At 31.5% G+C, this 12,932-nt stretch overlaps 2 protein-coding genes across 2 annotated transcripts; both read right to left on the bottom strand.

Annotated features, from left to right (window-relative positions):
• Positions 1-413: 413 nt before the first annotated feature.
• Positions 414-4,711, bottom strand: LOC139905199 (uncharacterized). Its single transcript, XM_071887826.1, has 4 exons — positions 4,486-4,711; positions 3,186-3,466; positions 2,864-3,125; positions 414-2,793 (listed from the first exon to the last, which is right to left on the bottom strand). The coding sequence occupies exon 4, from the start codon at positions 2,076-2,078 to the stop codon at positions 780-782; it is 1,299 nt and encodes a 432-aa protein (XP_071743927.1). The 5' UTR covers positions 2,079-2,793; positions 2,864-3,125; positions 3,186-3,466; positions 4,486-4,711; the 3' UTR covers positions 414-779.
• On the bottom strand, positions 2,393-3,269 carry LOC139905253 (uncharacterized). The gene is made up of 3 exons (XM_071888052.1): positions 3,186-3,269; positions 2,864-3,125; positions 2,393-2,712 (listed from the first exon to the last, which is right to left on the bottom strand). The coding sequence occupies exons 1-3, from the start codon at positions 3,267-3,269 to the stop codon at positions 2,393-2,395; spliced, it is 666 nt and encodes a 221-aa protein (XP_071744153.1).
• Positions 4,712-12,932: the final 8,221 nt, after the last annotated feature.

The raw sequence follows: 12,932 nt of genomic DNA, 5'->3' as shown, positions 1-12,932 counted from the left end.
AATATATTAAAGCAACGGTGGATAGGAAGAAGGGCTCTGTCAAAAAGGCTAAATTGATCCGGAAGAGTTAAAGGAAACACCCCTGGCCCATCTCCTAAAGTTAATGAGAACCCATGCAAGAGATTTCGAGATGCCACAGCAGATTGTGCAGAAAGCTATAAAAAAAAGTGGGTAGAGAAGCCCCACTACACCTTTTGGGTGCATTTCGAGGAGAAGCCCTGGAGTGTCCGTCGTCCAAACACCAAGGCCGTCAAATCCATAAGGACACCATGACAGAAGAGTTCATCTGCAGTGGGTGCCAAGCCTACCGCTGCCGCCCGGAAGCCATTAATTATTAAGAGTCAAAGAGTTTTAAATAGTCAAATACATTATTAAACCATTGAAAAACTTTCCAACAAGTTATACATATGATTGATATTAGAAAATCTATTTGTGGAAAAATGCATCCAAATTTATAAGAAATTAAAATAAAAAAACAATAAATCTACTGTATTTTATATATAACATAAAATTATCATATTAAAACCAATATATATTTCAGGATTTCACTCCCTCCATAGGCCTCAAAAAGACCCCAAAAGTACTTAATTATCCAGAATTTTCATAGGGAAGCTTACCCTTCAGCTGCTAGGCCCACTTTGCTCGCCAACCACTCATCCATTTTTTGTTTAACAGCACTTCCATGAATGATAGTCACCAGCCGCCACTGTGAATACCTTTATAACTAATGAAATATGTTTATCTAATAAACTTAGTTAAATGAACAATAAAAAAAACAGCTAGACTTTTATGCCAGTTGGGGATGATTGATTCTTGCTTTCAAAGTTCATTTCCATTATTACATTGCACCAAGCATTAAAAATGTTTTGTTTCTTAATTTGAACTTCTTTAATCATATTGAGATGGATCTCATATAAATTTACCGTGTCTATCAAGTAATGTAAATGACTGATGTTGTCAAAATGCTGAATATAAGGCCAATCATAAAAATCAGCATACTGAAGCCAGAAGACTTCAGATTCGACATCTTCACTGTAGATTAAGCTGGGATTGAATGGATGAGAGGACTCGGAGTTGGAGGGAAAATCATTGAGAGATGAATCCTTACAATAAAAGCCGGATGTAGATGTGACTCGATCATTACCAAATCCCTTATTTTCATTTATATAATATTTAATGGAAGGAATAAAAAGAGGCATACCCATGGTATAGAACTCTGTCAATTTATAGGACATTACACTATACGCCATGTATATAATAGCACGACTCTGAGCAATTGTCTCCGTAGAAAAAAAATTATTTTTTAAAGCCCCATTTTCGTAGGTAGTCATCGACATAATGGATTGTCTTTTAATGTCTGGGGACTTGTAGTCCAGGATTTCCACGTGACCAAAATATAAAATTCTAGAATATTTTGGATTATATTTGAATTTCTCTAAGTAAATACCACTATAGCTTGGGAAAAAATCTGGAGAAAGATTGGAGTAATGATCCATATATTCTACATCGTATCGGCTTAGGGCTCCAACGACGTTCTTTGTATTTTTCATAATTTTGAGATTGGCATTTAATTTATGCCAAGAATCTTTGGTGCATCGTCCAATGTTATAGCGATGTGCAGTGAGAAACAATATTTTTTTCTTTAATGGCATCCAAATTTCACAAAGAGCTGCAGGAAATTCACAATAAAAACCATCTACATCCTTTAAAGGGTGCTCTATATAGTATTTCGTGTTTACTTTGATATCTTCCTCCGTTATGGGGAAGTTATAATGATTTACTCGATGCATTACAGGAGAGCGATTATCAGAGAACATTACTCCTGGATAGTGAAATAAGTCAATGTAGGAAATCTTTTGTCTTTTACCCGTGACATAAACTCTCTGTTTCAAATGTGAAAGGATGGTAGGAAAATCCATACGACATCCATCATGGATATCAGACGTCCAAAATGTTTTATACTTGTAGGAATTGAGGTTATCACATTTTGATTCGACTTTTTCAGTCGAAAAATCCTTTCCTGACATAGCACTAAAGGCCATTGGATCAATTGCAAAATCATTTTTTTCTTTTTTCATCTTTGGAAATCCATTTACATTAAGATTTACAAGTGTCTGAAGCCATTGTCATACCAAATTTAGTTCCGTTCTGGATATATGACCTTTCTTATATATATGATTCCATACGCTCAAGATGAGATTAGGAGCATCCATAATTTCTAATGTTTTTTCATTGTATTTTGTATACTCTAACAAGTCATTTGATAGACTTTTAATAAAATCTGAATAAACAAATGACGTACTTCTGATCTTCAAGCTCTTTTTTCGAGTCCAAGCAAGTTTCCTAGTTGTATAACCCATCCGAATATTGAGTAAATCATACACTAATTTATTCACATAGCTTCTGAGAATTTTTGTTTTTCTTCTTCTAAAGTAACAGGAACATAGAGGGACCAAAAACCCAAGGGATAGTAAAGGGAAAGTTCAGTCCCAAAAGGTATGAACACACCCTTAGGAAATAGTTTACCCGCAACTGTGATATTACTACTAGGACTAGTCTTGGGATACTTATCCACATTAGTCGCTTCAATATGATCTATTAGTGAGTGAATGGATCCAATATCCATATTTTTTTTTACAGACTTCTCATAAAATAGGATTTCGTGATTCTTGCAACTGTTGGGAATTCGGAAGAGTTTATTCAATCGAGAATCTTTAGTTTTTTTATACGGATTGTGTGTATTACAAAAGATAGATTTATCTATTATCTTTCATAAATCTGTCCAAGTCAAATCTATGTATTAAAAAAAACATCCAAATAAATTCAATGCCTTATAAAAAAAATATTTTTTTAGCATACTTACTATTCGGTACTTCGTAGTCATTAATTGAGTAATGCTTACTCTTTGACCAAGTATTCGGAATCCAAAACTTCATTTCTGAGGTGTCATCAAAATCAAGTATGAACTTAGCGCCATTTGTAACGGCATACAAATAACCCGCGTTCCTTCTTGCTATCAAACTTTTTTTTGGCAAGTTATTGACGAACTCAGAGTTCATCAAATCCTGGTCATCTGGGTCTAAAACAATTATATTTCTTCCTAAGGTTGATTCAATTCTATAGTCCTTCAAATAAATTAATTTTAGTTTAGGGGGTCTTATGATATAAATTATCATTTATTTTACTTGTTGAGATCGTACTCTTACAACAATGACACACCAGGATGGATCATATATAAATCTGCGTATCCCATCCGATGGGTTATCCATATTTGATGATGTTATTGCCCATTTGGAACAGCTCAATTGTTCTCTACGCAGTATTGTCGAAAAACGACGATTCAAATTTATTGAAGAGGTAATTCGATAAGTGTTTATTAAGTGTAAAATTAGTATTCCAATCAAGGCAAAGAACCCTATCCGTCTTTTAGATATAATTTTTTTAATTATCCGTAACATACCAGGTACTGTAAATAGAAGATTGAGAAAACTTTAGGCCAAAGTTAAGTTATTTTTCTTAAATAATATCATTAATGACATGTAAATCAAGGTGCTGGGGAAATTGCCTGAGGTAAAATTGCTCAACTAAATATAAAGCCCCACGGAAAACTGTACTGCATTAAAAATTAAGCAGTAGTACGTCATTTGTTAATGACGAAGCTGTAATTAGTTTTTTTCCCCATAAAATCTGATTTAAACAATTATATAAAAATTGACCTTTCTCTAAAACAAATTTCAAATATAGATTTATATTTCATAAAAGCAAAAACAGTTTACAGGTATAAATATTACCTTTTTTTAAAGTGTTTTATGGCAGAAATATCACTATGGTGTTTTATTTTATTTTTAGGCTCAAGGGCTTTCTTTCATTTTCAGTGTAAATATACAAAAGAGCATTTACATAAAAAAAAATATAGTTCAGCAACAATATTAATTTGTTTTTTATGCTTTTGATTCAAAGTTTTTAAGAATAATAGCAAATAAATTATGAGCTAAAAATATTACCCAGTTCCAAGTTAAGTTAGGTAAACAAATCACAGTATAATAATAAGAATAAGCCTTTAAAATATACATTTTACTATTTCGCAACGTCTTGAAAAGGTTTTTGGGAGGTCGGTGGGACTTCCTCTGTATTTTTTTTTTTTTTTTTTTTTTTTTGGAAGAGACTAAATCATAAACTAATTACAAAAAAAAAATGAGGTTGTATTGGAGTAAAGATCCTTAGCCCCTGCGAAAAAGCCGTTTTCGGAAGGTATTTATGTATATGTTGCAATGAAAAGGATTTATTCTTGTTTTTTAAAAAGGCCATACAACGAGGTCATTCGATAAAATATATGTAATTATCATTTATCATAAAAGGTAGTTCAAAACAAAAGAAAGTACTACGTGTTTATTTTCTATAAAAATAAGTGAAATTGTTATTTTTTTAAATTTATTTAAGAAAAAAAATTAAGCAAATTTAAAAGAATGAAAAGACCATCTTTACCGGTGGATCCTCTGTTTATGGAGATGAATTGAATTATTAGGATTTGAAAGGTAAATAATAGTCTTGAGATTCCGTCTAGAAATCCTAGATTCGCGTCGGGCCAAGGATCATCACAATTAAATAATATGTTAATTAGAATGTAAGAAAAGATTCATTTTCTAACTGCATGTAAAAAAACTCAATGGGATTTCGATTAAGTTTCCTCTTGAGTGATTTACTAAAGAATGCATAATATTTGTATTCTGTTTGAGCAATACATACACATTATAATCTGATTGTTTGAGGGATTAGATACAGAGGCGTACCTTATCAAATAATGAAGAGCTCCTAACATGGAAAGAGTGTACTAATATTTAACCTCTGCGAAAAGTAAAAATAAATTATGGATATAGAAATTAAATTTTATTTGTAAATTTATTTGTCTAATTTAAATCAAAAAGAAGTTAGTAATGCCACATACTAAAACTGAAGTACCGTTTTGTATGAAATTATTTAGCAAGGTATGCAAAATGTATTACTTGATTAGTTTTATGTAGTGTTATTGTGTGGCTTTTCTTACTTAACTTGGAGCACTACTGACTGAAAAAGTAGACGGTAAAAGGAATAAGCTCAGCGTATTCTTAATTTGTGTACGTATTTAGTTAATTTTAGAATATCTTTTTTGGGGGAAAATTAATTAAATTTCTTGGGGTTTCATTTGCAAAAGGGAAGCCAATTAGTTTTATCATGGGGGTTTGTAGTGGGTTTTCCCAGTTTTGGAAGAGTAAATTTTATATATACGGATATTAAATGAAATATATACTCATTTTATGCTGGCAGCTAATACTTTATTAATAGAAGTAGGAGTACGTCATAATATATATAATGTGATCGACATTCAACTACAGGAAGTAAGTAAAGTATTATATCAAAACAGTAGTAAAGCTATATTAAAGAGGTACTGCGATATGTAAAGGGAATAATATATTCAGATGTTAAGTAATCCAAAGACAAACACAGATTTCAGATCTTACAGAACAATAGTTTGGCAATAGAAAAGTTGTTGTCAATATTTTACAACTATACATACTTTGTGAATAACATAGATAATATAAAACGCAGCATAAGAATATGTACATCCCTGTTGTATCACGAGGTTGGATTATCTGATTTTAAAACTTCTGACAGTAGATGTTTGATAAGAGTCTAATCTGTTGATTTGCTTTGTTTTGTTTGTATATTTATTTCACAACTATGGAGCAATTGAATTGCATAAAAGCTGCCGTTTTTCTCCGTGCGAGTCACAAAAAAGGACGTTGTCTAGCTGAACGGCGTGTGGACCCCGAGACCATGTACAATCTGACTATTATCTTTTGTACACAATTATAATATATTATATAATTAACTAACAAGTAATACAACGTCATGGTAAATTCTATATTACAAATGACTCTTCTAGTACTAGAGAGAGATAAGTTCCAACCTGTTCATTAAACTAAAATAACCCCAACATCTCCCTTCTTAGTTCAAATTTTTTGAACACTCAACAATCTTTGTAATTCCTTAAAAAGTAAATCATCTTCTTAGGATTAATAACTTTATAATGTACTCTCAAGAACCTTCTGTTTTTCCCCAATATTTTCCAAGGTGGTGAAGTCAATATTTTTTTAATTTGTCGGTCTAAGGCTTGTAGTCCATCTAAATTCAACTTTTGATGATAAAAATTATCTGATAGGTTTCCGCTGCTTCACTTATCTTTGATAAAAATGGAATCAGTTGATTGACTAATCACATAAGACTTCTAAGATGCTTCCGATTTTTTAGATTTGAAATTTACTAATTGCACTCAATTTATCAGGATCAACTTCTGTGCCTTCTTTAGGTATGAAATACCAACAAAATTTGGCTCTGGGTTGAGCAAATATAAATTTATCAGGGATTTACAGGATTTTTCCAAAATCCTTCTTCCTTTACAAACATGGTTTTCCAAACCCATTGATACTGTTAAAACATCATAGATAACTCTAAATGGGACTGGTAAATTATCCAAAATTTCATCTCCACTCAAGCAATATGCATCTCCTGTCGAAAAAAAAAAAAAAAAAAAAAAAAAAACTTATTGGAGCATCCATTAAAAACATACCTTCCCCAAGGATTCATAAAACAAGAATTGCTTTTTCATCTAATTATATTCGCCAATAGTCTTGTTTTTCATTCATTGTCGTAAAAATATGCCCCTTGTTGGTAAGCTCAAAACAACATTTTTTTAAATCAACACAAAGTCTAACTTTCGATTTTGGAACTGCTACTAATGGTTGAAACCATTCAATAGCCTTGTCCACCACTTTACTTATAATTTCCATTTGCCCCATCTGACTATTTCCTTTCTTACTTCATCTCTATAAGCAAATTGTATGGGTCTTGCAGAATGAATTGCATAAGGTAAAAACTATCTTTCAACAATATTTTCATTGGTTCTAACTTTGTTAAAAAATTCTAAAACTATTTTCAAAATGTCTGCATCATACTTTTAACTCAAATTATCTTTGTTTAAAGTGAAATATAGGTGCTTTGTATTCAGAGGCTTCAAGACGAATAAATTAACTAAGTTTAAAAGAATTTCATTGTATAGCTGACAGTATGACCTTTGATTTAAAAAAATGAGCCTCTCCAAAAACGCTCTATATCGTTGTCAATTTAAGATAAGGCCACGACAATATTTTAAGGAAAAAACTCATTTTTGAATTGATCTCATAATAACCGTAGTGAGTGAAGGATTCTAAACAACGGACATTCAAGGGGGTCCTCGGAACAAATCAATTTCTCTGTCTTTGTTTCTATCTCTTTTCTTCTTCTTGTCTTTGTTTCTATCTCTTCTAGCTGGGGCATACAAATACTTATGAACTTTTATTATGAGATCAATTCAAAAATGAGTTTTTTCCTTGAAATATTACTTTATTTATTGATTAAAATTTGAATATGAAGTCTTTTTGTATTAAGTAGAAGCCAGAAAAAGATCAATGTCTTTGCAATAAGTATTTATTAATACCTCAAGTACGATTTATTAAATGGATTTAGCTTATGAAGTATCTTTATTCGAAAAAAGGTAAGTAAAAAGGTCGAAAAAAAGTAAAATTGATCCTAACAAAGCTTTTCTGTCTACTTCAAGTGACAAATTAACCATTTCTAATAATTGGGGAAACATAAACTGTAAGTATGGGTATCATTTCTTTTACGATCAGACAGATGGACATATAGTAAAAAAATGTAATTTATAGCAGCCTTTCATTTTTTTGACCAATTAGCACCAACCGCTTGTAAAAAATTAATGGAATATTTTTGATTGCAAATTGATTAAAGTAAATTTCTTGCTTGTCAAGATTTGTTGTAAAACCAAGGGATTATTTGATATTCAGGTCAACCCACTCTTTTTTTTGCAAAAATCGTCAAATTTAGTGCCATTGAGCCACCTTTAAATATTTTCAAAACCGTTCAAAATATATATACGATGTCTTTACCCAAAAAGGAAATATTTACGTCCCTCATAGCTCAACTTTCTGTTAGGATGTAAGGCTATGTTTGTAGCCATTTAAAAAATATATTTCTAATGGAATTACTAAACAAAAGTCATCGAAAGGTAAAATAATATAGTCTCTTCAGGCTTTAAAAATTATATTTATAACACGTTCCCCCCAAAAAAGAAAAAAAACTAAAAAAAAAAAACCTCATCCTATATTAACCATTCATGTCACAAGGAGAGTCACTACTATGTAATACTCCAAGAAATAATCTTTGCTGCGTAATCCCCAATTCCTTGTATGTTTAATACAGGGTCGTTCAGGTAAATCTGGACCACCTTTAACTTTATCCAGATCAATAAGGGAAGTAAGTAGAGGTTTGAAATTTTATTTACATGTTCTAAAAGTACAAAGGGGAAAAAATTATTTCTATGGATCCGTCATCCTCGCAATCATTCGCTCGTTCGAGGCATAAAGGATTTGTAGGCTTTGACCACGTCCACGGGGGATACTTTGTCACAGTAACTGATGATAGAGGCATTCAAGGAGTTGAGTCCGTTTATGAATTAGCAGAAACCTTTCTCTCTAACCCACCCCCTAAAAGAAGTAATTCATGGGATTCATATTGGGGAGGTAGTTGGTCAGGTCTGGGGATCCCAGAATGGGACTTTCCCTTGTTTCAATAAGTTTTGGGTATTGTATGCATATTCCAGACATCAGTTCACAGTACCTGTACGCACTCACCCTCTCTTTTGTCTCAAAATAGATAAGTGGCATGACACTGCTGTTTCTCCCAATGGCCCCAAGGGTCATGGTTTTGGATGGGAAAAATTGGTTTTAAAAACGTGGGGGTTATTAGCTCTCTCTGTGGCAATCTATCAGTCCATTGTTTCCCGTCCGAATAAAAGAGGATTCGGTTACCATCGGACAAAAAAATCGCTCAGTAACTTTATTCTGTGGCCTTCATTTTGTCTGTAAGGATTTGTCTTTTGTAGAGGCGGAATGACTTCATCCTCAGGTCCGTGTTTATTGCCTGAAGACTGAATTGAACTTTCTTGATAAAAACAGTTTTATGACAAGATATATAGATTCAAAAGAAGCTAAAGGATTCTTGTGTTTGGGGTGTAGTCTTAGTTGAGGTTTTATGGAGTGGTAGCCATTTAACAGTAATACACATTTAGACAAATTAAAAATGGATTATCCTCATAATAACACTCACTAACCAAGTACCCAAGTTACAATCCAAGGGGCGGTCTGACTCGATTTTAAAAGGGGGGGGGGATGAATATTGAAAATAAAATTTTATTTTCCCAAAATATCCATTTTAATGATTGGGTCGCAAAATACTCCACTGGGATTTCTGATCCTAGGTTTTGTCCATGAACTATTTGATTGGGAGAGTATCTGCACTCACGGGGTGTATTTCTATACTCCATAGCCCGTCTCTAAACTCTTCCGAATCAATTATTTTTGTTCCATATTTATCAAGGAGGTTCTTCATATTTTTTACAGGTGTCTCGGCCATTCCATTGCTTTGAGTATTGCAAGAACTTGATGAAGACCAAATGATTCCATTCTTTTTCAAAAATTCTTGGAACATATGGGATGAGAAGACTGAGCCTTGATTTGATCTCAGATTCTTTAGATATCCAAAGTTAGTAAACCATTTTGAAAATGTATCCATAATTTTCTCCGTATTATGATATTTTTTATATTTTTCAATTACAATGTATCCTTATAATGCATCCACACATACCAGGTAATATTTTCTGTTTAAAATAAACAAATCTGTTGATATGGATATTAGTTGTGGTATGTCATCAGGTTTTCAACTCTCTTGGCATTGGGAAGGTGCTTTTCTTTTACAAGTTTCACAGTTCTCAATAATCATATCAATTTCATTGTTCATTCCAGGCCAGAATATCGACTCTCTTGCTCTTCTTTTGGTTTTCGTCATTCCTTGATGAAACAAACGTAGTTTAGCAAGGATGTCTTTTTGGCACCCTTTAGGGACAACTATTCGCTTTCCTTTCAATTCTAAGCCGTCCTCAACAGCTAAGTCTTCGATCATGTTCTTAAATAATCTTACGTAATGATTTTCTACTCTTCCTTTTTCTTTATGACCAAATTCCACGAATTGTACGAGTGCTCAATAATCTTCATCCGCTTTCACTATATTTCATATATCTTCAATGATTGGATCGACGAAACCAATTTCTCAGATTTTATCTTGAACTACAGCTACTCTAATTATCACTAATCTTATCGTGTCTTTCAATCCACTTTCTAATTTTTCTTCTTCTCTTCCAGGATCATCTACTGGAGCTTGTGACAATGTATATGCAAGGATATGGTCTTTTCTTTTCTTCCTTAATACTTTGAAGTGGTAGTGTTGAATGCACATTATAATCTTCTGTACTTTGGAATTTTCGATTTGGATTAACGAGTATTTATTGATGATAGTGGAGAGAGAATGATAATTCGTTATTACTTCGAAGTGCAGTAGTCCACTAAGGTAGATATGAGACTTTTGAATAGTCCCTATAGGTGCGACATCCAAGTTTCATGACAAGTTGACAACACCAAGAATATGCAGTGAAGATCCATTCACTCCAACAATCTTTGGATCAAAAGTGTATTTTTTACAATCAAATTTGATTTTTTTAAATTCTGTAGATCCGGCAATAGAAACCATTGCTCCACTATCACACGTTACTACATCTTCCTTTTATGATTTCCATAAGTACCCATGATTTCAATCGGTATTTTATTCGTTTTTAATTTTGGAATAGAATTTAACAAAATAAAAATAGACGCTTGTCCTAGATGAAGATATTAGTCGTTGATGAAAATAACTAACACATGGTATTTTACATATTTAACTATATTATACTAATGAATATATTCTGTGTAACTCTGGATAGATACAATAAATATTACTAAATAACAATCATATTAATACTAATTAAATTAGTGAGTTTCTATGTAATTGATACAACGACTATAATGCTTGGTGTCTAATTTCTTGAAACTTTTCTATTTCATTTTTACATCAGTTGGGAAGTTATTTAATATGATTTTCAATTACTTTCATTTTTTTAATTGAATGGCATTCATTTTTATATTCTGAAACAGTAAATATACTTTTTTACACATATTTGTTACCTACAAGGTATATCAAAGATAATATATAGTTTTCTAAGAATAATATAGCTCTTACATATAACTTAAACAAAAATAAATAAGTTTCAATGTACAAAAACCACTGAAGGAAAAAAAGTCAACAAAAGATCAGTGACATTGGCTTTGAAACTGTTTTCGAAAATTAGTCATCTTCAATACCATTCATTTCCTCATATTTGTTTACGAAAACTTATCAATAAAAACCATCCTCAGAATGTTTGAAAATATAATATTGTTTGCTTGATTCTCAGTAAATAGTATCAGCATATTTATAAAATACTAACTCAGAATTTTACCACAATAGAATTAATATTCAATTAATCCAAACAAAATTGTGTTTTATCAACAATGAATAGATAATAAATATGACAGGTATACGCTTAGCATTAATTATTATATATATATATAATATTAAAGTTTTATGTCCCCAGATAAAAACCCCCAGGGTATTTATTAAAAAACGGAGAGAGACACATACTTTAAACATAAAATATAAGTTGTATAAAATTTTGCGTTACATATCTAAGGCTATGTTTCATTTTGATCAGAATTTAAGATTCCTGGTCTCTAGATAACAAGTTTGTTTTTTCGCTAATAGGTTGATTTTTTCATAATACAAGATCAATTCCCCGTGTCTCAATGTTTCTGGTTTTTTTTTAAAGAAATGGGTTGTCGATTCGAAAATACACAAAAAAATCATGGATTATTTTTTTTCCTAATCAGGACGCCACTGATGTATAATACGGGTAGTACGTCCTAGTAATTTATAATATTAATTGATAATATTTTTGAATAATAAGAAAATGAATATGTTAAAAAAAAGAAACCGAAAGTCAACTAGGTAACCCTCACAATTTGAAGAATGTTCTGGAGGAGAGAAAAAATAATGCTCCTGACGTTTCATTAGATAAGCAACAATCAGCTGTGACAAGAGAGGAAGGAGAGAAAGATATAAACAAGGACATTTGCTAGAATTACTTCGATGTCGATCCTCAATTATATTCTGAGTCCAACAAGGACTTAAAATTGTAACTCTGCAACAAATCATCAGTGTGACTCTCCGTCTTTTATGAGCATACGCGAACGTTTAATTAGGTTTTGAATATAATTGAATCTATTTAGGAAAGGATGTTCACTACTCAGGAATAATAACAACTGTTAAGGAAAATCAATTTCATTCTTCAGACTATCAATTCCAAAAAAAAAAAAAAAAAAAAACGGGCCAGCTAAAAAAAACACCGGATTTACATGATTATATTTTACCCTTAAAGCTTGTAGTAATAAATAAATAGACAAAGTAAAACAATAAATTGAGAATATAATACCCTGTTCTTGATTTTTGTTAAAGATTACTTTTGTGTTGATACACAACATAGAAATAAAATGTTCATTGACTAAATATACTTACTTACATAATATTATATTATATAAAGGTATGATATCTCAGATTTATGCATATTTTATATTCCTATCAGTTACATCATTATAATAAAAAAACAGAATCAAGATTAGAATAAGAATCGTTGAATAAAATAGATTTGTATATGTATGTAATTCTATTTCATAGATGTCTCAAAATGGTGTCAAAGCAAATACGTGAAAGATTCTAAGGGATACTTATAAGTTGTACATAATAAATAGATAGTATGCATGTAGTGTAATAGTGTTAGGTTTCGGTCTGGAAATCCTAGGCCGGTCTGAGGCTGTTACATTTTTTGTGGACCAAATTAGTTCGGTCTGGATCGGTCCTATTGAAAAATTCGGTCT

This window comes from Lepeophtheirus salmonis, chromosome 4 (genome assembly GCF_016086655.4).
Source record: "Lepeophtheirus salmonis chromosome 4, UVic_Lsal_1.4, whole genome shotgun sequence".
Taxonomy (NCBI): Eukaryota; Metazoa; Arthropoda; class Copepoda; order Siphonostomatoida; family Caligidae; genus Lepeophtheirus; species Lepeophtheirus salmonis.
This window is presented reverse-complemented; position numbering and strand designations above follow the sequence as displayed.